General features: G+C 47.3%; 1 protein-coding gene across 1 annotated transcript in view; it reads right to left on the bottom strand.

Moving 5' to 3' along the window:
- Window positions 1-24,336, bottom strand: part of LOC130127738 (testican-2-like) — a 35,393-nt gene extending 11,057 nt beyond the window's left edge. The window contains exons 1-3 of the mRNA XM_056297460.1: window positions 24,126-24,336; window positions 9,235-9,243; window positions 7,670-7,715 (exon numbers count right to left, since the gene is read on the bottom strand). Of these exons, the coding sequence (XP_056153435.1) occupies window positions 7,670-7,715; window positions 9,235-9,243; window positions 24,126-24,314 (244 nt within the window). The 5' untranslated portion in view covers window positions 24,315-24,336. The remainder of the gene's footprint in view (window positions 1-7,669; window positions 7,716-9,234; window positions 9,244-24,125) is intronic.
- Window positions 24,337-26,688: the final 2,352 nt, after the last annotated feature.

The raw sequence follows: 26,688 nt of genomic DNA, 5'->3' as shown, positions 1-26,688 counted from the left end.
ACATCAACCTATCACCGGCTCGCCTAGGCCTCGCTATCTCTCTCTCTTAACCTCTCTCTCTCTCTCTATCCTTTTTCACTTCCCATTTTCTCTCTCCTCACGCTTAAGAGAGTTGAATGGTTCAATGCCACTTCTCTCCCACTGACATACTGGAGTGACTATAGCATTGTGTGTCCTTGACCTCTCCTCAGCCAATGGTGGTCACTGCCTCATGAAAAGAGAGAGTCCGACTGTCCCAGTCCATTTACTTTCTGCAGTAGTGGCTGTGAAGAACAAAAAAAAACACTGCCTGAAATGGATTTCAGAATGATTGACAAGCCGTGCCCGGTGAAAGAAATTTAAGCTGTGAAATCCTGAGTCAGCTCCCAGCAGCTGCTTTGTAGTCCACACGGTCATCAGACAGTGTGGCCGCCAGCCAGATCCCTGCAAATCCACCGACTAGGTGACACTTTGGCGCTACAAGAGAACGGTATAAGGGTCGAAAAGAGCTTCGCAAGTATTCTGGGGCTGTCATCAACCGTGTATGACAAGACAACTCCGAGGAAATCTTCAATATTGGTGGGGGAACATGTCCCAGGGTGCACAGCGGTACGTCGCACTATGGCGAGATGAAACAAATTGGTGGAAGAAATCCATTTGTCTCGGAGTAGTTTAGCAATTATCAGAGCGGCGTGATTTGTGTGCAGGTTAACAACAGGCTCCTGAGCTCGACAGGATAGAGTGCCACCACGCTCGCCTATGAACAGCCCGAAGCTACAACTGCCGGGGAACCTGTGACATGCAACTCGTGTATTTGGCTGCAGAGTGATTAAGCTTGCATGACAGTCAATCTAAAGCATATTTCACACTAGAGCAAAACCTGGGCCACGATTACGATCCAATCAAAATACAAGACGCCGCATTTATGGCTCAGCGGAGCATCCGAGATGTAGATGTCATGCCGTGAACTGGAAACAGCTGTTCCCTAAAAAATTGATTTTGTGACCATTTCTACTTTACCTGGAGTTTATCCACTTAATCTGCCCCGATAGACTGCCTGCCCTTAACACCCGAGGCCAAAATATACTGTGGCTCCATAGCTGGCAGTTCATTTGCCCTGCGCTGTTTTTTTTTCTTGACTCGAAATATGAGTAGGATGGGTTGCAGAGAAAAAGATCCCTCATCTCGGAGTACATCGACTGTATTTTACCATCAAACAGAAAGGAGCGGCATAACATATTCTCTCTGTACCTGAGCGCACCACATTAATTCTTCTTTACTGAATGCCATCCCTCGCCGTTTCCCTCGGGCTTATCTAAAGGCCGTTACTCGTCACTGTACCCTATATTTGATGTAAGCCGCTGTCACGGTAAATCTTAAAATTCCTTCTCTTTGCACAGGTCCCAAGCATAGACCGTGAACTTTAAAAGGAGGCACCAAACCGGCATCTGGGTAGCGTAGGGGTCTATTCGGTTGCCTACCAACACGGGGATCGGCAGTTTGAATCCCAGTGTTACCTCCGGTTACCTCCAGACACAACTGGCCGTGTCTGCGGGTGGGAAACTGGATGTGGGTATGTGTCCTGGTTGCTGCACTAGCATCTCCTCTGGTCAGTTGGGGCGGCTATTCAGGGGGGAGGGGGAACTGGGGGGAACAGCGTGAGCCTCCCACGCGCTACGTCCCCCCGGCGAAACTCCTGTCAGGTGAAAAGAAGCAGCTGGTGACTCCACATGTATTGGAGGTGGCATGTGGTAGTCTGCAGCCCTCCCCGGATCGGCAGAGTGGGTGGAGCAGTGACCGGGACGGCTCCCAAGAGTGGGGTAATTGGCCGGATACAATTGGGGAGAAAAAAAGGGGGGGAGGGAATCCAAAACAAACAAAAAAAGGAGGCACCAAACCAAACTCCACTGCATGGCTTTTTCTGTGGGTGTATTTTACAGAGTATACCCACTTTCTTCTTGTTTTTCCTCTGTTCAGTGAGCGGCCACAGCATCCACCCTCCACCTACTGCACAATCACATCTCCGTAGCCACATCAACAATATGTCTTTACAGAGCTTATGCCCGGGACCGGATCCAAGTCTGAATAACACGAGGCAGATCAAATTAATCCAATAAATAAGAAATTTGGAGTCACTGGGTCTGCAATCGGGAAAACAACATCAGTTTTCAAAAAAGAAATAAAAAGGTGATCATCTCTCCGTAGGATGCCTATGAGGAGTTATCTTTGCATTTTTTGGAAAGAGGGTGCTGTAATCACAGGCGGATCCGGGGGGGTGTGTGGGTGGGTGGGTGGGGGGGGGTAAGGATGTACTTCCCTTTCAACAGCCTCATGTTCCCATAGAAACAACATCCCAGCGTGTTTTGCTAGCAGTTCTGTACGGGGATTTGCAGCTCCCTGGCCCTCTCGTGTGTTTATGGGCGCCCCTCAAAGCCCCCCTCAAGTTTGCCTCCAAGCGGCGGCTCAAAACTCCACACGTGCCCTCAGCTTTCACATTTACCTCCTACACCCAAGGCCGGAGGGACACCAAATTAAATTCAAACAGGGGATTTAATTTGCACTGACAAGCGAGCTTGGCTCACGGTTTCTCCGCCCCATCACCTCTCCTGGCTGTAGCGTTTGCCTCCGCTTGGTTTCTGCTCCAGATCTATGCCAGCGCCAGACCAGGATGTGTAGGAGCCATTATGATTTGAAATCCTCTCCGAATCACGTCGCAAAAGGGGGCGGGGCGACGCGCTGGTCCTCATCATACTGCAACCAGGACGTCATCAAGAGCCTGCTCTGGAGGCCGCTGGCCCTCCTCAGCACCGCCACCCCGGTTTTCTGTGCCGCTGTTCAGCCGCTCGACTGGAAACTCCACCCTAGGCGGTTCACCAACTCTTTCTTTTCTTTTTCTTTTTCTTGGTATTCTTATGATACAGTGCCAATTACATGAAATGCTTCAGGTGTGTTCAGACTGGAAAGTCTGCTTAAAAAAAAAAATCCTACTAATGAACTCCATGCAAATGAGCATCTGAATCTAAACCAGGGAAGCTTTTGTTTTCGGTCTGACTGAAACGTTAAGCGTCCTGGAGAGACGAAGGGGCCGCTGAGATTCAGCTGCATCTTATAATTATTGTCAGTCAGTGTTAGGATTGTTTATTTTAGATGCAACTCGTGCAACTGGAAAGGAACCCGCTCGTTCACGCACTCACGGAGATGAAACCCCAGAGAAGTGACAGCAGGGCGCCGAAGCTGAAATGTGTTCGGTGAGGCTTACGAGGCTATAAAGTGAAAACAAAGAAGTGATGAAGAACGTTTAACAATTCCAAGTGCAACATAAAAATGAACAACGGCGTCTGCAGCACCCTGCAAGCCCCCCCCTCCCCCTCAGGTGGAACAACCCATTTTTTTTTTTAGAGTGCTCGATTGTGGACCCGGTCTGGAGTCTGCATTTTGAAGGGGGCTCGGTCTCGACTCGGACTTCACGACACAATGACTCGGACTTGACTCGGTCTCGGACGGTGTCCTAGACCGATCGAGTATACGATTTTAATTTTTTTTTTAATGATCGAAATAAATATCAAACTTCCACTGAGGAGACCCGTAAAGTGGAATCCAATCTATTTTGTTTCTTTTTTACTTCATTTGTTTTTTATAGTAGACTTCTAGTTCTTCAGTGACAGTCGTTGTGTTGAACTGGTCCTGAGTTGGACTCGCCATGCTTTTTAAAGTCTTGACTTTGATCACCCCCCACCCCTTAAGACTTGGGTCTGGACTTAGGTGGTCTTGATTGCGAGGCTCCAGATTTTCCTCCGACTATGAGCTGCTTGCAACTCATTAGTGAAATACGCCCTTATAAAGCTCATGACAACTGAGCACAGTTATGGGATAAGGTCATGTGTCCACCGCAGACCTCTTCCCAAGAAACACCGCTAACGCTAGCGCTGCAGGTGAGCACAGCAGACTACTGGGAGGGGGTGTCAGTGGGTGTTTCCATGCAATTAACATGAGATTCACAACAAAACAAATATTCACCCCAGCTTTCTCATATTGTGATAATATACATGTGTAATAAACTTGTTTTCTGTTATCAGCACTATTTTTTGTTGATTCATCTTTGTATTTGTTTCTCCTTTCTGCTTCGACAAAGCTTTGCTTCCTCATTGGCCCCGCCCCTTCTTCACCCTAATTGGCTGGTGGAACTAGAAGTGACAATGACGAGAAGTTGAATTTAGTTTTAAAAAAAAATTCTGGTTCTTTCTTTCTTTTTGGATTTTCCCCCTTATTCAAAGTATTCAAAGAAAACAAGACAAAGAGGAAAGTTTTTTTTCACCGACCTCTAGTGAACAAGCAGCTAAATATGCTCAATGAAAAGTTGCCAAATCCTTACTTGCTTAGACTCCATGAGCAAAAATTAGCGCAAAAAAAAAAAGGCACGCACGGAATATACGTCGTCTGCACGCGGGCACGTTCTCTCCCTCTCTGTCTCTCCCTCCCTGTTAATCCCAATTTAAACAAATGATGGCAAATATAACCTTTTTGATATCGGTGTTTACAGACCTTCTGCGCCTGCTGGGCTTCACCGACACTGGCTCACTGAAATAAATGGGTGATAACGGTCTCCTGAACCGACTAGTAGGTTTAGTACTAGCCCATATATTTGGGACAGAGGTGTGATGATAACTCCTATTCAATAGACTGATAACAGCCAAACTGGGTGAGCGTGGCGGTCTATTCCGTTGCGTACCAACACGGGGATCGACGGTTATAATCTCCGCGTTGCCTCCGGCTTGGTCGGGCGTCCCTACAGACACAATTGGCCTGCGGGTGGGAAGCCGGATGTGGGTATGTGTCCTGGTCGCTGCAATAGCGGCTCCGCTAGTCAGTCGGGGCGCCTATGGGGGGGGGGGACTGGGGGAATAGCGTGATCCTCCCACGCGCTACTTCCCCTGGTGAAACTCATTGTCAGGTGAAAAGAAGCGGCTGGCGACTCCACATGTATCGGAGGAGGCATGTGGTAGTCTGCAGCCCTCCCCGGATCGGCAGAGGGGGTGGAGCAACGACCGGGACGGCTCGGAAAGTGATGTAATTGGCCGGGTACAGTTGGGGAGAAAAGGGGGGGGGGTTAAAAAAAAGTGGAGCGCTTGTCTAAGAAACCCTATACTATGTCAGATGCGCTTTTCATGAGTTAATAGAGCAGAGGTTGTCGTGGGAAAAAAGCATCATCATCTTAAAATTGACATATTTTAAAGTCGCAATCAAAAATGTAACCAAGTAATAACTGACAATGTAACTATAATCTAATTACACGTGTTTCAATTGTAATCTGGGTAGAGTACATTTAATCTGATTACAAAATCCAGATTACATGTAATCTGTTACTACCAAACCCCGTCGGTGACAGCAGTGCTTGGCATCTCTTACCCCGCATCCTTGTTTCTAGTAGATTTAATTGTTGTGCCCGTGTTTAGGTTGTGGGATCCTTTCACTTAGCCCCACTATAGAGTTATCAAACTATTTGACTGTTTTACATTTAGGAAGGGTTAAAACATTTAGACAAACAATTAAAGCAATTTATGTAAATACATGTATTCCACAACACACAATATTTTTATAGTTTTTTTTACAAGTACTACAAAAGGAGGTATCATCACATTTTTCTGAATCCAAACAGCAATACTCTCACTCTAAGGCACAAAGGACCTACGGTTTGTCTGTTCAAAGCTGCCGTTTCAAGGTCTTAAAAATAACAGCCCCGCTTTTTTTTTGAGAGGGGGGGTGCTGGGGGGCACTTTGTTCCTTTGATCGTACACGTTGCAGTGACCATCAGAGATATTGCTCTATGCGGTAGCACCGGCATCTCAATCAGCTCACCTAAGAAGACGGCGGGGGGCCTCATGTGAGGTCCTCTGCAGTTTGCAGGGCTCGTGGTGACACCCTGCCAGACTTTTTTTGCTGTCTTGTCGAATTTTCAATTAAGAGGGACCCGATCAATTAGGTCGGCAGAATCGGTCCCGCTGGAAAATGGGTTGAAGGACAAAATCAATGGTATTCAAATGAACGTCGTCCATACCATGGCAAGAGAAGCAGGGTTTTTTTTTTTTGGGGATTACATCAGATCTCCCCTCTGCTTTAAAAACAGATGACTGGTTATAATATTAGAAGCCACGATTTCTCTCATCTTGCCCCTTTGAGGCAAGTCTTGAATGCCCTTTTGAAGCAATGCTGTGTGTCAGTGTGTGTGTGTGTGTGTGTGTGTGTGTGTGTGTGTGTGTGTGTGTGTGTGTGTGTGTGTGTGTGTGTGTGTGTGTGTGTGTGTGTGTGTGATGGTACAGCAAACCCTCTAATATGTCTCAACAGGTGTACCCTGGTTATCCGGAGGCCGTGTTAAATTGGCCACCACATCAGTGAGGAGTGATGTGTATCCTGGCCTGTGAAATAATGACTCACCCTTCAAATTACAGGGTAGCACATTTTTCTTCATATCTCGCCGCAGCACTAAAAGACCCTAACACTCGGTGCCCTCAAAACCGTTGGAGTATATATCTACAGTCTCTCCATCTCTCTCTCTTCTGCTGCAAACTTCTTAAAAGTAAGAAGATGTGTGGGTCTTCTTCTTCTTCTTCTTCTTCTTCTTCTTCGTTTTTTTTTATGAAAAAGATCCCACAGAGGTAAGCAAAGTCTGGAGGGACTTACGAGCTGAGCCCTGGGCAACAGATGCAATTATACGTCGCGGGGCTCTTCAACCCGGGACGGCGGCTAATGGATCAGGATGAAGGCTCAGTGTGTCCTCCCTGCACCACATCACTATTCCCCAGCACACGGCCTCTGACGATCTGCGCCGCGGACGCTCTCAAGACACTGGGCGACCCCAGCCGCTGGGTTGCAACTGAACGTACACTTCAGTAACGAGCGCCATCTTATTACGAGAGGAATTTCTGAGGCTGCAGCCGGTGCGTGCAGACTGAAGGCCCTTAGCAATGACTGTGATGGTAGCGCCTCCCTGGAAGCACGCTTCTTTCAGACAAGTGTTTGAATCGGTCTTTTTTTTTTAATACAAGGACGGTCTGAATAGCAAAAGCGTATGTGCGTGCAATGTCAATCGAGTGGTGGAAAATTGCCAGGACGACGATAATGAAAACCACATGAAATTATTTCTATAAGACGCCACTTCGCCCCCTTTGCATCCATCCCTCGTGCGCTCTAGACCAGCGGTACTCAATCACGAGCCGTGGAAAACCGTGTATATGTGACGTACGTGCGATTGGTTGTCCTCTGGTGATTGATATCCCCCCCTTCCGTATGGCTGAACGTTTGCCGGTCGGTGGAATCAACTAGCGCAGTGGTGGTACCGGGCGGGGAGGAAAACCTGCATACACGCGGGCCTCCGTACCGCGCGTGAGTGAGTACTGTTGATCTAGCAGGGGTGTCAAACTCCAGGCCTCGAGGGCCGCAGTGTCTGCAGGTATTTGTTGCAACCGTGCACTACACCACCTGATTAAACTAGTTCCTTTCCCTCCTTGATCCAGGAGGTGAGCTAATTAGTTAAATCAGGTGGTGTAGTGCACGGTTGCAACAAATACCTGCAGACACTGCGGCCCTCGAGGCCTGGAGTTTGACACCCCTGATAAAGGAAATACCAAGAGGAGATTAAAAATAAACAAAAAACAAAGATGTGACCAAGAAGGATGACTTTTTTCAAACTTACTTTCGTCGGATCCTGCCGTCTCCTCCAAATTTTTGAGGTAGTCGTCCTAGAGAAAACGTATTTGCGTCAATGACCTTGATCATTCTCGGTTATTGTTGACAAAGACAGAGCACATTCAGATCCTATAAACACATGTCCAAGGTTTCTGAGCTTTTTGGGGGGGGGGGTTTCCTCTCCTTTTTCTCCCCAATTGTACCTGGCCAATCACCCAACTCCACCGAGCCGTCCCGGTCGCTGCTCCACCCCGTCTGCCGATCCGGGGAGGGCTGCAGACTACCACATGCCTCCTACAACACACGTGGAGTCGCCAGCCGCCTCTTTTCACCTGACAGTGAGGAGTTTCGCCAGGGGGGACGTAGCGCGTGGGAGGATCACGCTATTCCCCCCTCCAGTTCCCCCTCCCATCCGAACAGGTGCCCCGACCGACCAGAGGAGGCGCTGGTGCAGCGACCAGGACACACACCCACACCGGCCTCCCACCCTCTGTAGGGACGCCCGACCGAGCCGGAGGTAACGGGCCGCTTTACAGGCAACACAATACACTAATAAGCTTGCTAGGAATTCATAATGGGCATAAATTATGAAGCAGCATGACAGAAATTCCAAATCATTTACGCACTCTGCTACATGAATAACCATTACAACTAGGAGTGAGACTTTGCAAATTTAAAAATGTATTCAGATAACATTTTGAATAGAGAAGCCAAATTTAAGAAGATTAAAAGAAGCAAGTGTGCTAGAGGCAAATTAACTGGAGAAAAAAAAACGCTGAGAAAATAGTGGCGTTTTTCCCATACCGAACCGCTCAACCCAAATGAGGTAGTTTTGTTTCTAATATTCAAAGTAAATGGCTGAGACAAGAGGATGAGGGCTTAAACGTGTCTCTCTCAAGAAGATTTGTCATAGTATCTCAGCTCCCGCACCGTCGCAGGGGGAATATTTGCAAACTAACTTGGGCTTTTAAATTGTGTCCCCGGTGGGATGTGAACTAGAATTAGGATAAAAAAAAAAATTTCAGCATCCACTTGTTGCCTCCATTCTGACCCAGTTCTCTCTGTGTCAGGACAGACAGTATCAAGTATCTGCTATAAAGCAGTTGGTGCTGGGCTAGAGGCCCAGCGAGGTCTCTGAAGCATCATGTTTGTTAAGTGTAGATGGGTCTCTTTCCTCTCAGGAGGCCGCCTTCTCCAGTCAAGTCGTACAACTACAGCCCAGGGCACTTTAATTATTGGGTACCGGGTCAGGCATCAGAGGGGTTGTTCTGCGGTCATATTTGCTCAGATTGGAGTGAATTTTTAACTAGAAATCTTAAAAAAAAAAAAAAACAAAGAATAAAGAAAAGAGCGGATTTCCATTAATGAACCCAAACGAAACCCTTATTTGCAGACTTGTTCTGATCTCGCCAAGATGCACCCGTACTGGGTAAGGGCGGGTGGGGGGGGGGGGTAGGCGTTATCTGCAGATTAACTGAGTTACGGGGGGGGCTTCTGGTTGCTTAGGTAAGAGACAAACGTGGACGAAAGACAGAAAGCGCACAAGACAGATGTAGAAAACAAGTCACTGACCTCAACTTCCTGTGGCAATGGGACGCAGCGGTGGGAGAGAAAGAGACGGCAGTTGTTAGAGAGACAAGAAAAAGAAAAGAAAAAACACACAAAGCAGTTTCCATGTTGCTGCCATTCACGGCACAAAACAACGGGTTGATTTATTACAATTATGGCGGCAGTTAAACTGTCAGCTCTTAATGCACACCGATGGCAGATACGGGGGAATTATTTCAGCCCCACTCGGTGAGCAAGACAAGACAGTCAACAAGGATTAGGGGGGGGGGGTATTAACCAGGGATGATCAGCAGCCACTTGTATGGGCCTGCGGGGGTCCTGCTCGCCGGGGCCCCTCCTCTGGATGTGTTAAAAGCGAACGCCCAACATGTGCGAATGAGCCGCAGCAGAAGACGGCGGCCTCGGAAGAGAGGGTCTTCAAATTCAGCGGGCGGATGTGATTTAGGTGCCCCCTAAAGCTGCAGGCGGACACACAAAGCGCACATCTACTAAGCGCAGCATTAACAACACAGACGGATATTGCTCCCGTAAAATACAACCTTGAGTTAACAGTGGGGGTTGACTGCTCTCCTTTCATTCCTTTTAGGCTTCGGTCCAAGGGCATTATACGTCAATACCCCAGCAACCCCCCCCCCCATGTGTTTCATCATTCAAAGCCCGGCTGTTTGGGAGACGTACAGCATTGAGGGGTTTACTATATCAGAAGCTCAAATCAGTAAATAAACCTGATTTTCATACACACATAGGTCTACCTGTCCAGTTAACAGTCGCCGGTGACAGCATGTTGAATGTATAAAGAGTTTACAGCCCACACAAGGACAGCCAAAAAAGAAAAGCCAAAGCCAAAGCAAGGCCATAAAGGCGGAAGCACGCATTCATCTTGGAGCCATAGCAGAACTTTATATTTTAGCTTGGACGACGTGTCTTTAAGATTCATATTTAGTGCCTCGCAGGGAAATTGCCCCGGTTCAACATCAATGAGAGGCAATATCAGTTTGTTATCAAACAAATAGGCCCCCCGAATTGCCCACATTTCCCTGATATGTAGACTGCCTTGCCTCATGCTAGAGGGTGAGATTTATAACTTTCCCGGAGAAAATCCTAAACAACCGCAGAGCGGAGCTTCGCAACACAAATCGCTCGCCGCAGTTTCGGTCTCGGCACCCCTGCGGCGTTTCAGAAAGGCTTCTGCAGCGTTACCAGACGTTTTCAGTGAAGGTGGTGCAGAGGGATGTAGCGAGAGCACTGAAGTAATGGCGGAGACATTTAAATGCATCGCTGAATTACATTTTGTATGCACGGGGAAAATATTAAAAAAGTACGAAACACCCCATCAGGAGAGGACGGTCCACCAGAAACACCATCGACTGATCCATCATGCATGTGACAGTGCGATATTAAGTTAATTACTGCTGCTGTGGTTGACTGAGAGAGGGAGAGAACGATAGCGAGCATGAGAGAGAGACGTGGAAGAGAGAGAGAAGGTGAGGATGGGATGACATTGGGAAGCGTTGGGTTGGAGGCAGGGGTGGCTATGATATTCATGGCCGGGGTCCCCTGAGTTATGTGATTCATATCACAGACTCTTCTGCCATTTGTCAACAAAGCTGTAATGCAGCTGCTGTAAAACAGAGCTGGGAGGCTAATGGTGCTTGACGATCCAGATGCTGTGGCTGCTCCTCCCGCCGGACCGCTTGGCGGTATTAGCCTGACAATGGTTGGCCGCAAGCCTGGCTGGGCTCCTCCTGAATTACCGTCTGTCTCACTTCAAAACCAGGTCCTGTCTGCCGCTCCGCCCTCTCCTTTCCACATCCCCGGTCCCCACTTACTACACGTACGAGCTGTGACACTAACGTATTCCACTCCCTCCATCCCAGCACTCAAGGGGTCTGTCAGGGTCTGTGCAACGCTGTCCTGACAGTGGTGAGGGACAAGGAGATTTTCTCTCTCCCCTCCCCACGAGAGACTTAATTCACGACCAAGGAAGTTGGTGCACTCTGTGCCTTGTTGGTGTGAGCGCGGGTGCAAGCTTGTGCACGTGTATCTGTGTTTTCAACTTGTTTGTGGTCGTGAGCAATTCCTATAATAGATACTGCACTCTTGATGCCCATAACACAGAGCAAATGAACTCAAAACCCATATTTTTAGTGCATCCCTCCCACCCACCCACCCCTACCCCCTGCTCACCACCACAAAGAAAGACGGGTTCAAAAATAAACACAGAGCATAAATTAGAAAAGAAGCTTCTGGGCTCGGGGTGTTTGTGCTGAGAGCCAGCAGAGCTTGGCCTCTTCTTAAGCCGGCCAGAGAAACTCTCCCAGAGTTAAACAAGTACCACAGCCAGAATCTTGCATCTCTTCACAGCATGGTCGCACTGTCACAGTGCTTCATCCGTCCCGGTAATGTGACAGGGCCGGTATAGCCCGGCTACTAAAGAAGACTCGCACAACCCACCCTGCCCCCAACCAATCCATCTCCCGCTCCCTATCTCTCTCTAACACACCTATAACGAGACGTTCAGACACACTTCCCACCCCTGCTTTCTCTATGGAGCAATGTGCTGAAACAGCGCGGACGCATCAACCAAACCAGGATGTATGTCACAAAATTCTGGAAGAAACCGGAGTTAGCTTGCAGACAACATGCACACCCAAACACCTAAATATCAGTTCTTCCTCCCAGAATTTATAATCCCCCCCTTTTTCTCCCCAGCTGTATCCGGCCAATTTCTCCACTCTTCTGAGCCGTCTCGGTCGCTGCTCCACCCCCTCTGCCGATCCAGGGAGGGCTGCAGACTACCACATCCCTCCTTCGATACAGGTGGAGTCCCAGCTGCTTCTTTTCACCTGACAGTGAGGAGTTTCACCAGGGGGATGTAGCGCATGGGAGGATCACGCTTTTCTCCCCCCCCTGAACAGGTGCCCCAACCGACTAGACGAGGCGCTAGTGAAGCGACCAGGACACACCCACATCCGGCTTCCCACCCGCAGACACGGCCAATTGCGTCTGCAGGGACACCCGATCAAGCCGGAGGTAACACGAGGATTTGAACCGGGATCCCCGTGTTGGTAGGCAATGGCATAGACTGCTGCACTACCCGGACACCCATATCAGAAACTATGCCTTTTAGCCTAAATCATCACCGCTGTGCCTGCTTGGTTGCTCAGCCGTGTTCCGTGCTATAGACAACATTTGCAGCTGAGGTGGCACCATTGATCGTTTAAGCAGCAACATTTGAGTTGGAGGCCCAATAATAATGTGGGCTCCTTTTTTCAATTTCCTCCATTTGTCACTTATATATAGTTTCATTAGGGCCATGCAAACTGGTGGTGATTGGATTACCCCTGGCTGATGGATGGACTGGACTGAAACGAGAGGGAGGAAGTACTTGGGAGATTTCGCTGGGCTCTGGGTGGAAAGCTGTGTCATCCTCTCAGATCGCTGAGGTGAATCTCCCCCGTTGGACTGACAGGGCAACGAGAGCTCACCATCACCCAGAAGTAATTTGCACACTAATGGACTTTTGCTTTAGGAGCGCCTAATTAATGTAAGGAGAATGAGGTATCTCTTCCTGCCTATTTGAAATCACCGTGGCTGCTTGAAGGGCATAGACACACAGCGGCTGCTCAGGAATCGACACGGCATCCTTCTCCATTCTCTGCCTTTCTGTGGTTATCGAGGATGGCGGGAGGTTCATCTCACCTTTGCTGTGTCATTGCGGTGTCCCCTGACCGAGCCCGCAGGGGGTTCCGACTTGCTGAGGAAATGTCTCGCTCGGTGTATCCCACCATTTTTTTGGGGACCAAACAGACAAAAAAAAAAAGAAAAAAGATGGTGGCTGTGGCAGAAAGGGAAGCAACACAGGCGTAGACCCATCAAAGTTTCGACCACTTAGAAATGCATTACACCGTTCCGAGGCTGACCTCTGTATTGGCCTTTACCCGTCCACCTCAGACCAGCGAGGCATCACGTTTTCACTTAGAAACCAAACATATTGTGTAAAGTAACAACATAGGACTTCTTTGTCCACCCAGTTTTAACCCCTGTGGCCCAGTGGTGAGGTTGTCATGGGTATCTGGTAGTGATCCATAAACGGTCCATTAATTCCAACAAACTCACCATGACACAAGCGGACATGTTTGAAACGATCAGTGCTGTATGGTACACACACAATAAACATATATATATATATATATATATATATATATATATATATATATATATATATATATATATATAGATAGATAGATAGATAGATAGATAGATAGATAGATAGATAGATAGATAGATAGATAGATAGATAGATAGATAGATAGATAGATAGATAGATAGATAGATAGACAGACAGACAAGACAGACAGACTATATTGACGTATATCAGTTGCAAAGACAATTCAAGAGTATTGTGGGCTTAAGATGGAGCCAAACAGCACAGGGATGGATCAAATTGATCATCTGAGCTGGAAGTGTGCAGGGGGTCTACAGGCGGTCAGGGACGCATGTTGTTTCACAAGGTATGCCCCCTCCCTGCAATGCAGTACAGCATGTAGCGCAATCTGCAGCCCTCTTTTCACAGCGAGGTGACCTTCTTTTTAAACACAACCTAGCAAATTGTGAAGTGTGCATCCATCTGAACAAAAGTTCCCCATCGTTCCCAGTGCTTAACTCGTCTGTTTGATTGGAGAGTTTTGCTCCCTTATGGGTAGTAAGATGAAACAGAGCTGGGCTTTTAATGATCGTGAACAAAAAGCTGCAGGCAATAGACATGAGATGCTTAATCTTCATATAGTAAGCTGTCTCAAATAGAAACAAAAAAAAACATTGAGACCATTCGACAACAGCCATTTCTCCGGAGTAGCCATCAGCCAATTAAAACTGCATTTCACAACGTTGCATCATAGATTTGAATTTCCTCCATACTATCCTAAGTTGTGAGCCCGCCAGCTGGTGTCTCCAAAATCAGTGGAGAAGTGGCACGCCACACAATGGATGGGACGGCCTATTTTGCCTTCTTGCCCCTCTCCAAGAGCGCTGCATGCTCTGCGAGATGCAGTAATTGGCGGCGAGGATGCAGAGATGCAGAGAAATGAATTTGCTGGACCCCCACTGCTGAGCCAAGCAGAACCCTTAAAATGGCACTGTCTCTGCAGCATCTTATCGCTCCCTCCCCCATTTGCAAAACAAAGATGTGGAGGCTTCAGGTTCAGTTGCCCCGGGGAGCTCGGAGCTTATGTAGGACCGTCTCCGCTGTGGTAAGTCACGCTGCATCTGCACACAAAATTAGCACAGAGATGAGGCCCAATAAGACAAACTCAACCACGAGGCTCTAAAGAAAAACAAAAAAACAACAACAACCCCTGGTGCCAATACAGTATTTGCGCTTGATGATTAATGGGGTGGGGGGGGGGGTACCAAATAGCTCCCTTGTTGTTAATCTCCTATGCTATTGACGTGCACACAATCAAAACACATACATGAATGAGCATGCATCTTTGGGTTTGTGTGTGGTCGGCGCTCGCTTGTGAACCGTTGGCAAGCCTAATATCTAACAGGGGAAACCTAAATCAATATGAAATTTGGCTGAAGCCGAGAAATCCATTTTCAGTCAATGCGCTCTCACAAAATTGACTCCGCTTCCCCCCGAGGAATAAACGTTTTGCAGGCTTTGCTACAGGAAACACGCAGGCTGTCTGTGTTGATCCCCCTGAATGCGTTATTCCAGGGTTGAGAAGGGTTTTGAAATATTCAGCGACCCACCAAGACGTTCTCAGGGCACAACTCACATCTGATCCTCTTATAAACTGAATTCGATCTATAGGAAAACTGGGTGGCGAACGGTGGAGCGGGAAATCTGTAACCCTTGCTTGTGCATTACAAAAAGGGAGTTTTGCACACACACACACAAAAAAAAGCCTCGTTTTTTTAATCCCTTTCATTTTCACTTTGTTTGCTTACCCAGGATTTAATTAAGATCGGGTATCTAAAGTTACCGGTGTTCATAATTCCTCTAATTTATTGGTTTTAGATTGTAAATTACACACCAGTTTGAAATGGTGGGCTATTGTCATCACCATTAACAGCAGAATTAGTCGTGGTAATGGTGATTTCTAAGAAAATGGGCAAATTAGGCTGCCACTTTTTCCGACACAGTAATTGGTTAAAAGTTGAAAGTGAACTTTCTCAATGAGTGTTGGTGTGTCTCCCAGCTTGACTAAAACAGCTCCTGTAGTGCCACAACACAGTCGTGGTGTTTTGATCATGCGTGCTCTGCTCTTGTAATCCTATCTGATCACGTCTGATACACGGTTAAGGAAGCAGCCTTCGGGTGTCCAAGTAGTGTGGTCGTCTATTCTGTTGCCTCCCAACACGGGGATCGCTGGTTCGAATCCCCGTGTTACCTCTGGCTTGGTCGGGCGTCCCTACAGACACAGTTGGCCGTGTCTGCGGGTGGGAAGCCGGATGTGGGTGTGTGTCCTGGTCGCTGCACTAGCGCCTCCTCTGGTCAGTCAGGGTGCCTATTCAGGGGGTAGGGGGAACTGGGGGGAACAGCGTGATCCTCCCACGTGCTATGTCCCCCTGGTGAAACTCCTCACTGTCAGGTGAAAAGAAGCGGCTGGCGACTCCACATGTGTTGGAGGAGGCATGTGGTAGTCTGCAGCCCTCCACGGCTCAGCAGAGGGGGTGGAGCAGCGCCCGGGATGGCTCGGAAGAGTGGGGTAATTGGGGAGAAAAATGGGGGGGTGAATAGGAAGCAGCTTTCCAACTCTAAAGCTGACCTCAGCTGGACAATTAAGCCAGGGAACTCGCTTTCCCCCAGAACCTGTCACAGTGCCCTTGAGCAAGCCAATTAACACCCATTCGCTCCAGTCGACCTGAGGTGGGGCGAATAGACTGTGTAATACATGCGGTTGCAGATGAGTAGCTTAGGCTGCCAGTCTGAAGTTGGGGATGTGTGGCAGTGCATGACTCGGTAAGATGCACACTCAACAAACCTTCCAAGGTTAAAAAGGTTCGGCGGTGATTATAAAACCATTCAAGCGCAATTTATCGGCACATTTAAATAATCTGCCATTTCCCCCCTAATAAAAAAATGAAAAGCCGTCTGAATTAATACATTGCTCCCACGACAAGCCCACTTGATGCTGTGGAGTCCTTTCACATTTGAAAGGCATTTGTGTCTGGATACTGGTGACATGGTTAGGGGACGATAATGACGATAACCATCCCAGTTGAGCGCCGCAGGGATCCTCTTGAAAGAGCACACAGGGATAGCTAAGTTAAATATGCTAGCTGGCTGATTACATTTAATCCCTCCTGTCTGGCATGGCAATGAGAACAAATTGCATTGTTGTGGCCCCTGATAGCACTAATCTCCCGCAGAGGCGCGTTGCTATTACAGAGAAAAGGGGAAGCCACACTGGGCCGTCGCGTTATGGTTTTAGGAAGGACTATATTCGACATAAATTAGATTTTGCCGAGGTTCTTTCAACTGAGGAAAAGCTATTAGCGTGTTAGCTCGCTGCCCTATTCCTGCTGTACGATTTGCTTGATTAAGGTCATTTCAATATGACTTTGTAGTGTGTATCCATTACCCAGCCATGGCGTCAAATTAAGCCCCAACACCACCACCAGCAGCGCCAGCAGCGCCACCTCTGTCTGTTACACACACAAACATTCCAGCAAGTCTAATGGCTACATGCCACCAATACTAAATACAGCTTGTACAGAGGCAGGGTCATGGTCTTTTCTAAGCATGCCCTTCACACCTCCTCTTGCCCTGACGGAGAAGAAGGGGAGGGGGGGTGATATTGTATGGTAGCATTTAGCACTGGGACTGTGATGTTGTAGAAGAATTACCACAGCAGCATCCAACATCAAACTAAAACTAACAGCGGAGGGTGAAAAAGGACAGTTCTCTCCAGGCAAGAGCATGTCCTAAAAAGTGTTGCTGGTCGCTGGCCTCATTCCAGCGTTACAGCAGCTGTTTCAGCGCTGAATGATTTGCAGCCTATGGCACAGAATTTATCAACGCCAATTTAAAGCCGGACATCTTGCATTACTAAGCCGATTGCTGCTGAACATCAGAGCGGCGAGGAAAGACGACTGTATTGGCCTGTATTCATCCCGCCAAACGCGAGTGATACAGAATTCACATGTGGCCTAAGAACACAGATGTATCGTTAGCATAAAATCAGCAGAGGTGATATCTGTGTAAGCTGTATGATAGAGGGGTAGAAACAACCCCTTTGTGCAGAATTCCCAAATTTTCACCCGGCTAATATATGCAGAGCTATGTTTGCAAAAAAAAAAAAATTATCTACAACTTTGCTTATCTCAGTGGAATAACAGGTCTCCTAATTAAACCATGTTTGGAGCCGCCGTGGAGAACTACTTCACAAGGTGTAGCATAACATTAAGTATTTACCTATTGATGGGTGAAATGAGATTGTACAGCGGCGAACCACATTGCAGATAAACGTGGCAGCTTTGCAGCGTAGCGTCACGCATTTTCAGGCGTCAAAAACCATTGCTGGATTTCTAATCAATGGAATTTCTTTCCCGTGTCTGTTTGCAACATTTTCTGCAAAAACAGGAAAAAAAGAAGATTTATTTGTTTTGTCTTTCCCTTGTGTCTGCTCGAAATCCTTTCAAGTGTTTTGTCTCAGGGAGGAGCCTCGGCTAGTTCTAGTAAACCTACAGCCCAGGTCTGTATATTTGCATCAAGTAGTCATAACGAGTGCTGATCTGGGTCAGACTGTTCATTTGGAGAGGTGGATTATTGATTTGAGTCTAGGGGGTGCCACAATGCCAGCCATGGAATGAAGACAGAGCCAGGAGCAGACAAAGACTGGCAGCGTTTATCGAGCTGCCTGCAAGAAGACATGGAGAAGCTTCAACAGTACAGAGACAACTTTCAGGCAGATGTCACTATAAATAATGCATGAACAACGGGCCCAGAAGAAGAACCTTGGAACAGCTAATTATTCAGCCTGACATTTCAGCAACCCGCAGAGAAGTAAAGGGCCAGAGAGATGGAATCCATGTTATCACTGTTGTCAGTTTGACATGGTTCTCCTGATGGAGCAGGTGTAGACAACCTCCATAATGGAAGAAAAAAAAAAGTTGATCTTTATGTACCGATCTGGAAAAATTACCCACCTCAAACTCAGCCATGGAGGGGGGAAAATGAAACGAGCATCTGAATATTTGGAAAATGATAAACTTTTGCTCCGCAGAACACGCCTGGGGTTACAAACAGCTTTCCTTGTGTTCACAGATTATGCAAGGCAAGCTCTGGGCTTCTCCCAACGGGTTCTTTTGCGTCACGCAAAGCATAAATTGCCGTCTAGCAGGCAAAGCTTTTCCATGGGAGCGGTGGCATACAACCGCCACTCCACTCAATTAGAAATCACCCACGCCTGCGTTGGGAAGCCAGCAGGATCTCCGTTTCTGTTCTGCGTCTGTGTGAATCATATCGGAGCAGTCCAAACATGCACAACAAATCCCTTTGACATTCACTTCGGGAAAAAGTATTCTGAGCTTGATTAAAAAAAAAAAGAGAGAGAAAAAAAAAAGGGCCATGCATGGGAATGACCGGAAAGCCAGAAAACATCAGTGTGCAAGGACTCTGCTCATCCTGGTGTTTTGATCTCATTAGTGCACAACGTGCACAATTCCACAGATGGTTGCTTTGATGGGCTGATTTGCAGCTTTGCAAAGTTGAGAAAACAGACTGATATTGGCTCATTTATTTCCTCTGGTCTCTCAGCTTCAGCCTCCACACTGCTGCATGCTTCTAATTGGAGATGGGCTTTATTATCATATCATCTACCATTGCAAAAAGTCCTCTTTGTCTAATTTTTCATATCCCTAATTACACTGGTTGTTAGCGACGAGGCATAAATCCTGTGGGAAGCTAATAATTGGTCGAGGCCAGTGACAAGAGAAGACCACCCCCCCCCCCACCCACAGATGGCAGGCTGGCTCTGAGCTGTATCAGCGAGGGAGTTGTGTGTGTCGCTGACAGCACCGCGGTCACCGTTCAGCCACAGGAAGACAAAATGAGGCCTTAAAAGTGAACAGAAAGCTCTCACAGGGCAACGGTGTTGATCCAGGATCAGAGGCCGAGCCTCCTTCCGCCTCTCATTCACAGGAGGCCAAAAAAGAAAGAAAAGAAAACCTACTGCCACTGATCCCTCTTTGGGTAAAGTATCATGATGCTTCCATAAAACCAACACATGAACACTCTGTTCTAGACTTAGGCTCCTTCCTTTTCTTCCCCTTTTTCTGCTTTTACATCCTTTTCTCATGTGTACTTAAACTACGGGGACCAGACGTCCCTGTTTTCTGGGGACAGTCACTGGATTGGGTGCACTGCCCTCGGAAATGTCTCTGAGATTGCCAACTAGGATTTTTTTTTCTATTTACATAGATGCAAATTAACAGTTCAATTTATTTGTTTTAGTTTATTTTTTAAATTATGTGAATGCTACTCTAAGCATGACTCAAATTCTTATCTCAAATTTCATGTGCACTCACGTTACTGTAGGGTCACTGCAGCCCAGATTAGTGGACGCTTATGGACAGCTCAAGAGTCTTAAACAGGGGACTATGGCATTGATTTGTGCAGTCTGGAGTTATTGGTTACACACTGGATGGTGAAATTTTGAGTTGTATTTAAGATTTAAGTTGTGTTTTACTTTATTTATTTATTTTTTGGGGGAGGGATCTTTTTCCCCCTTTTTCTCCCCAATTGTTCCTGGCCAATTACCCCACTCCTTCGAGCCACTGCTGCATCCCCTCTGCCGATCCGTGTCTGTAGAGACGCCCGACCAAGCCGGAGGTAACACGGGGGTTCGAATCGAAGATCCCTGTGTTGGTAGGCAACAGAACAGACTGCTATGCTACCCGGGCACTCCTACTTTATTTATTAGTAGTTTTGAGGTATATGGTAATACAGGTGAGTGTGTTACTGTGAAATATTTATGTTTTCTGGTTAAGGGAAGCAAACAAAAGGCTGAACCCAAGAGAACTAACTAGGATTAAAGGTTAACATATCCTAGAGGGATAAACTAAAATAGAACGAGAATCTAAACAGACTTAACTCAAAGAAAAAAATAAGAGAAGCAAAAACCTAAAATAGGTTTAAGTCAAACTAAACTGGGAAACTAAAGGGTATAACACCTATTTCCCCAAGAAATTGGGTGAATTTTGTGAGTTTGAGTGGTTTGAATGTCAAATTTTCTGTGTAAGTCTATGTTGTGGTACCAAATACGCTAATGTTTGTGTCTATTACTAACCGCTGGTTAATATAAACAAGCCGGCATTTAAACTTACTTCCGGGTCTGTGGTCTACTATTGTCATTGTTTTAATCCCTCTACTGCCCCTCTGAACCTCGTCTCTGGTCCTAGATGTCTGTTTACCCTCACAGGTGCTACAGTAGAAACTGATTGATTGGCAAGATTAGATGGTTTATCAAAAAAGAAAAAATTAAAATTACGTTTTCTTGACAAACTGCTGGCAGAACCCCCAATTCATCCAACCTGTAACCAAAGACGAAACTTCTGAGGAGTTCCGCACACACACACACACACACACACACACTCAAATTCGACCATCCTCATGTGTGCACACAGGTATGGACAATTGCGTATCCACCCAAACAAGGCATTAGAATGGGAAAAAAACCATAGTTTTACCTGACTGTAATGCACAACCTAGTTTATTATTACTGTTATTACTAATATTGTCTTCATTAAACTTGTTGTTATTTGATCAGATTGTTTTTTCCGTCAGTGTTTATTATCAATATCTATATTGACTTTGCTTTGGCAGGACTAATGTATTGTTTTTGTCACGCCAATGAAGCAAAATGAGTTGAAACTGATGATGGGTGTATATGCGGGGGTTTGCTGGTTGTCCTTGGGTTGGGGATGGGGGTTGTCACAATGTCCCCGGGTTATCACCAAAATCTGGCCACCTTAACTTAACTTAAACAGTGCAAAAAAAGAAAAGAAAAAAAGGCTCACGTAAATATGCGGAGAGCTATTCATTCTTATCTCATTACTCTGTTAATCACTGTCCTAAATCAAATTAATTCCCAGTTGCCACGGCCACTCATCACTCCCACCTTTGCTTCACATAATTGTAACAACCAAGGGAACCGGGGAGCCATTTGCCTGGAAAGGATGTAGCAATTTTCCCTCATTAAAAATGTAGCTGGCAGTATAGCAGGTGCAAACCTAAGCAGCCTTCTGTGGTTGGCTGAAAAGGCCGCGCTGCTCTTTAATGAGCTTCTTCTTTGCACTGCACAGAGAGATGAGAGGATCTGGCCATGAATGAACAGCACAAGTATTGTCCATCTCTGCGCTGGCCTGAGCCCTCGCTGAGCAGACCGAGAGCGTCACAAAGCACCTCGGAGCGGGGCTCGGGACCAGAGCTGAGCGACATAAAAGCGTGTCCTCAAGCAAGACGCGTCAAGCTGCTCCCTTTCTTAACTAATGAGTGCATTATCCCCTGAAGAGGAAGCAACCCGAGCAAACCCCAGGCGAGGCGCGCTGTGTCGGATTTTTTTGCAGTTGTAACCTGTTGACCCTCTTTGTTTCTGGCACCATTGGAAGTGTGCACGCACGCCCGTCCCCACTTTTCACGCGGTCGCGGATGTGGGAAATCGTTCGACGTGGGATCTGATGTCTTGACATTTCCGCCAATGATGGCTATAACAGCAATGCCAGTCATAATGAGGCTTGTATAACACACTCCAACCTGCTGCGGATTACACTGCCCCCCCCCCGGCCTCAGCGGTTTATTGTTCTTTCTTTTTGTGTGGCCTCATTATTTTCCATGTCGGATAATCGTACACGCACTAGTCCAATTTAGCTACCGCTCAGATCAATCAAACCGACGTCGCTGTGTTTATGGAGCCCACGCAGGGATTTTGCAGCACCACTTTATATTTAGTTGCTGCATATTTTTTGAAAATCTCATCTGCCTGCAGATCTCACATTACCTCTTAAACACAATAGGAAAAGGATATTAACCCCGGAACAGGCCGGAGGCCGAATTCCCCTGCCCTGTGTATTGGAGAGCCGTGCCACGAGTTCATCAATAGATGCTGACTGGCCCTCTGTGTTACCACATCACACTGGTCCTGCAGACCTGCTCCACATCATCTGGATGTGCACATGGAGCACAGAGAGACAGGTCTGTAAGCAGGAAGTAAACAGACCGGCGAGGTGTGCGTGTATGCCAGACTTCAACCCTGACATCAAATTCCCACCAAAGCCGCTTAATTTTTCACTGGTGGCAGTGGAAATCGAAGCAACTAATCTGTAGTCTTGTTAGTCAGTCACGACCCTAGCGATGCACGGATAGGACCGCACAGTCTGTTGACAGGCTGGGCAACAGTAGGATAAAAGCCAGGATCGCACACAGACGGGCACTAATAACAACACTAATAAGGCATACACCACAAGGCACACGCGTGAACCACCTCTATGAAGGGACCTTTGGGGGACCTCAAAGCCAGTCGTCTCAGGCCAGGGTCTCTGAAGGGAAATATGAATCTATAACAGTCAGGGCTCAGTGCGTTATCATCATCATCATCATCATCATCATCATCATCAAGGTTACTCATCATTACCAAGAGCAATACTGATTAGAGCATCTGTCTGAGTGGTATTTCTCGGCAATGACATCAAAAAATGACTGTCCGGTTGTCAAGGTGGAGGCTGGGACTGGAAGCGGTTGCTAGCCAACTCCCCCTCAGAGAACTCGGGCGCTGCGTTTCTTGCCATGTGTTTTGTCCTTGGGCACAGAGGGAGTTTTCGTCTCTCCTGTACCGGAGAGCCACACCCTACGTCATAGTCTCCTGCCCACCAAATCATGCCCGCTGTCTGTCCCCCCCCCCCCACCTGCTCTGTGGCCGGCTGTGTCGTGGACCGTGACAGGAGAGGGTACGGCGCTCTCTTTGCATGGCTGAAAAGAATAAACAAAGCAGTCCTTTTACAGGCCGTGCGGGCTCTGCCTGTCTGGAAACACAAATCCACACGGGAGCAGGGTGAGTTTGTTTCCATATTGAATATTTGTGACTTTTGAGACGGAATTGTTGTGCCGGTGTGTGGTTTTTGGCATTTCAGACGCCAGACGTCCTCTAAATGATCCAGCACTCCGAGAGCACACTCTATATGCAAGGGCAGTGGTTAGAGATCAATTGGTATTGATCAGCGGGCACAGACACTGGTATAATTCCCGTTCACAATATCACAGTCACCCATATGGAGCTTAGAGGTGGCCTTGTAGACCCGAACTCATCCTGGCAAATGTCAAAAGATTTCCTTGAGGGTTTGTTTGGTTTTTCTTCCATCTATTAGACCAAACAGCTACAGAGACACCTAGATGAAAAATACCCAAGGACCAACTTATACCTCTGGGGTGTATGGCGTTTGCCAATTTAATGAGCACTTTATGCAAAAAGGAAAATGATTATTTTTCCCCCTTTTAAAATAGCGTTAATTTATACTTCTGTTCCATCCTTCCGTCACGAAAACAAAAACGCAGATATGTACGCGCGCGCGCGCACGCACGCGCACACACACAATTATTTAGACGTAAATCCGCTATGCAACACCTTTTATGCGGTGTTATGACTGAAGTTTAAGGGTTGTTGCGGTAAACCTGCGTCAATTCCCCCCTTATAAAACCTTGTAGACCGCGTGTGTGAGCGTGCGCGTGCGTGCGTGCCGTCCGCGCGCGCGCGTGTGTGTGTGTGTGCACTTTAGAGCGACAGTTAACTGTGCATTAATGACTAGAGGGGGTGGGGGACGATATCCGTAATCATTATGTGTAATTAAGCCATTAGACATTTCTACACTTGCTCAAATGAAAGACTCACGTCTCGGAAGCGGTTCCAGTGTTTGATCTTACGGCTGTACTGAGAGATGGTTGACAGCCATTGCTCATCTTCCATGAAATTCCCAGCTTTTTCTCCTTCTTTCCCACTTTTCACGTCTACCTGCGCCGATAAGCCGAGCAGCAGGAAGACGGGCAGCAGCGTGCAGACGAGATTTCTCATATCAGCCATGACGCCCGGTGGTGCTTTTTTATCTTCCTATGTCCTCCGTCCGGGGCTCCGCATACACGCTCAGATCCGCTCCTCTACGACGTGCGAGCGGTCCGGTGAATGAGAATGAGCGAGCGAGCGAGAGCGAGAGAGAGAGAGGGGGGGGGAAGAGTTATTGAGTGACTGAGTGAGAGAGAAAGAGAGAGAGCGAGAGACAGAGAGAGAGAGAGAGAGAGAGAGAGAGAGAGAGAGAGAGAGAGAGAGAGAGAGAGAGAGAGAGAGAGAGAGAGAGAGAGAGAGAGAGAGAGAGAGAGAGCGCGCGATGGGGAGTGGTTAAGGAGGGACGTGGATGGGTGGCGAAGTCAAAAGTGTGAAGCTATTTATCAATAATTAGAAACGACAAATAAGTAAATAAATAGATTACGACGATTCCCAATTTCCCTCCGTGCTATATTTGGACACCGTGATGCGTTTAACTCTCATCAAAACGGCCAGAGCCGCTATCGTGACGCTGTTCATCGTGCCAGAAAGAAGTGTGACCCATACAGATTTGTCATATCTCGACATCTTCTTTCCTATTCCTCCCTTCAACTCTGATTCTTTCTCTCTCACGCGCACGCACGCACGCGCGCACACACACACACGCAGCTCTCCATTCCCAACGAGATAAACGTAATCCAATGCTCCACTCAGGTTCATTTGGGTTTAACGTTACCGATATTGGCCACTGCTCAGTAGCCAGAGGCAGGATCACATTTCCTGGATGCTGCTCAGCTTGCCAAACTATAACTCAGACCCTGCGACCAAAAAAAAAAAACAGTTGATGTGGCAGATGCAGACTTTCCTGGACCTGCAGAACAGCATCATCGGGAAGGGGGCAGACACGCATGGGCATCCTGCAGAGATGGCCGGCTGTGCGTGTCGGCGCTGTGTGGCGGTGGACAATGATGTGTTGGGTGTGGGGCTTATATAAGAAATGCCATGACTGAAAGTGTCAAGATGAATGTCCTGTAGACTAATTGTCAAATACGGCTGGCCGGGGCCTCCAGAGAAAATTCATTATACTGACGCTTCCCGTGAGCTGGCCAGTAGATTGCCCTCTGTGGTCTCCACTGACAAGCTAGTTCTGTGGGTCAGGGCATAGATTAATACATTGGCTTGTTGTCCGAATTTGTCTTCTGTGCCAATCTGTAATCCGTCATTGCTTGTCTACTCCCTGTCCACTTGGCACCTATTGCAGATCTATCTGTCCTGAAAGAGGATGGATAGACGTGCATCCATCTACTGATGCTCTTCCTCAGGTTTCTCGGTTGTTGTTGTTTTCCTGTGGCGTTCCTCCTCCTCTGAATTGAGGGTCCGAGGTTAGGGGTTGTTGAACACTGTACAGAGTGTAATGTTATTGTAGAGCCCTCTGGGGCTAAATTGGGATTTTTGGGCTATACAAATACATTTGACTTGACTTTGTGAATGCTCACTCTGGGGTACGGCACACAGATCGTAACATCATATCCATGTGCATTGAAAAATACCACATTGTCAGTCTCAGCTTTCGTACCTTTTCAGGACCGAGATGCTGCTTGGAAACCCAGACCTGGACAGGAGCAGAGAGAGACTGCAGAAAACAGCTACGAGACGCAATAGAAAGTGGAAAACCGAGCAGATAAGAACTGGTAAGGGGCTCCGATGTGTTCGTCTTGCGGTCATAAAGTGGGTTTGACAGGGGTTTTGCGGGATAGCCAGGACACCTCCAGATCCAGCAGACTCTCAGGCGATAACCTCTCTAATTGCAGGAGGCTCTCAGGAGCCTCACGCTGCCTATTATAATCCATCAGCATCTGTAGTGGTAACACGGTGGCGCAGACAAAAGGATCCATGGGACTTAAAGCGATAAATCGGAGTAAGCCAACTTTTAATGTCTTGCGTGATATTTATTCTGTCACGCTTTCAGCCCACTTATCTCCTTGAGGTTTTGCAGAGGTCAATGACAAACAGCGTGAAGATTTCAATAGTCGTCTGGGCGCTCCATCTTTCTAATAATGTGGGGGGGGGGCAGCCCGGGACACCATTTCATCATCCTCCATAAATGGTTGAGAGTGACTATATTTGGTTGTTTTAAAGGCCTCCGGAGATGCTGGTGTCTTCAGCTTGTGCCTTTTACATAGGAGTGTTCTCTGTCGCTGTGCTGTGTCCGATTCCAATCAAACCAGGTTAGGTTGCTCACGCCACGAAGATGGTCTCTGTACAAAATCACACCAGGCCCCCAAGGCGGTTATTAGAGCGAATAAAAAAATAACCTGGCAATAAAACGGCTATTTGGTTGTGGGTTTATCAGTTAGGATTCAAAATATGGGAATCTATCTCATGCCCATGCTCACAGCAAGAAGGTCCTGGGTTT

This window comes from Lampris incognitus, chromosome 17 (genome assembly GCF_029633865.1).
Source record: "Lampris incognitus isolate fLamInc1 chromosome 17, fLamInc1.hap2, whole genome shotgun sequence".
Lineage (NCBI taxonomy): Eukaryota > Metazoa > Chordata > Actinopteri > Lampriformes > Lampridae > Lampris > Lampris incognitus.
The sequence above is the reverse complement of the archived record's forward strand: the minus strand, read 5'-3'. Positions and strand labels throughout refer to the sequence as shown.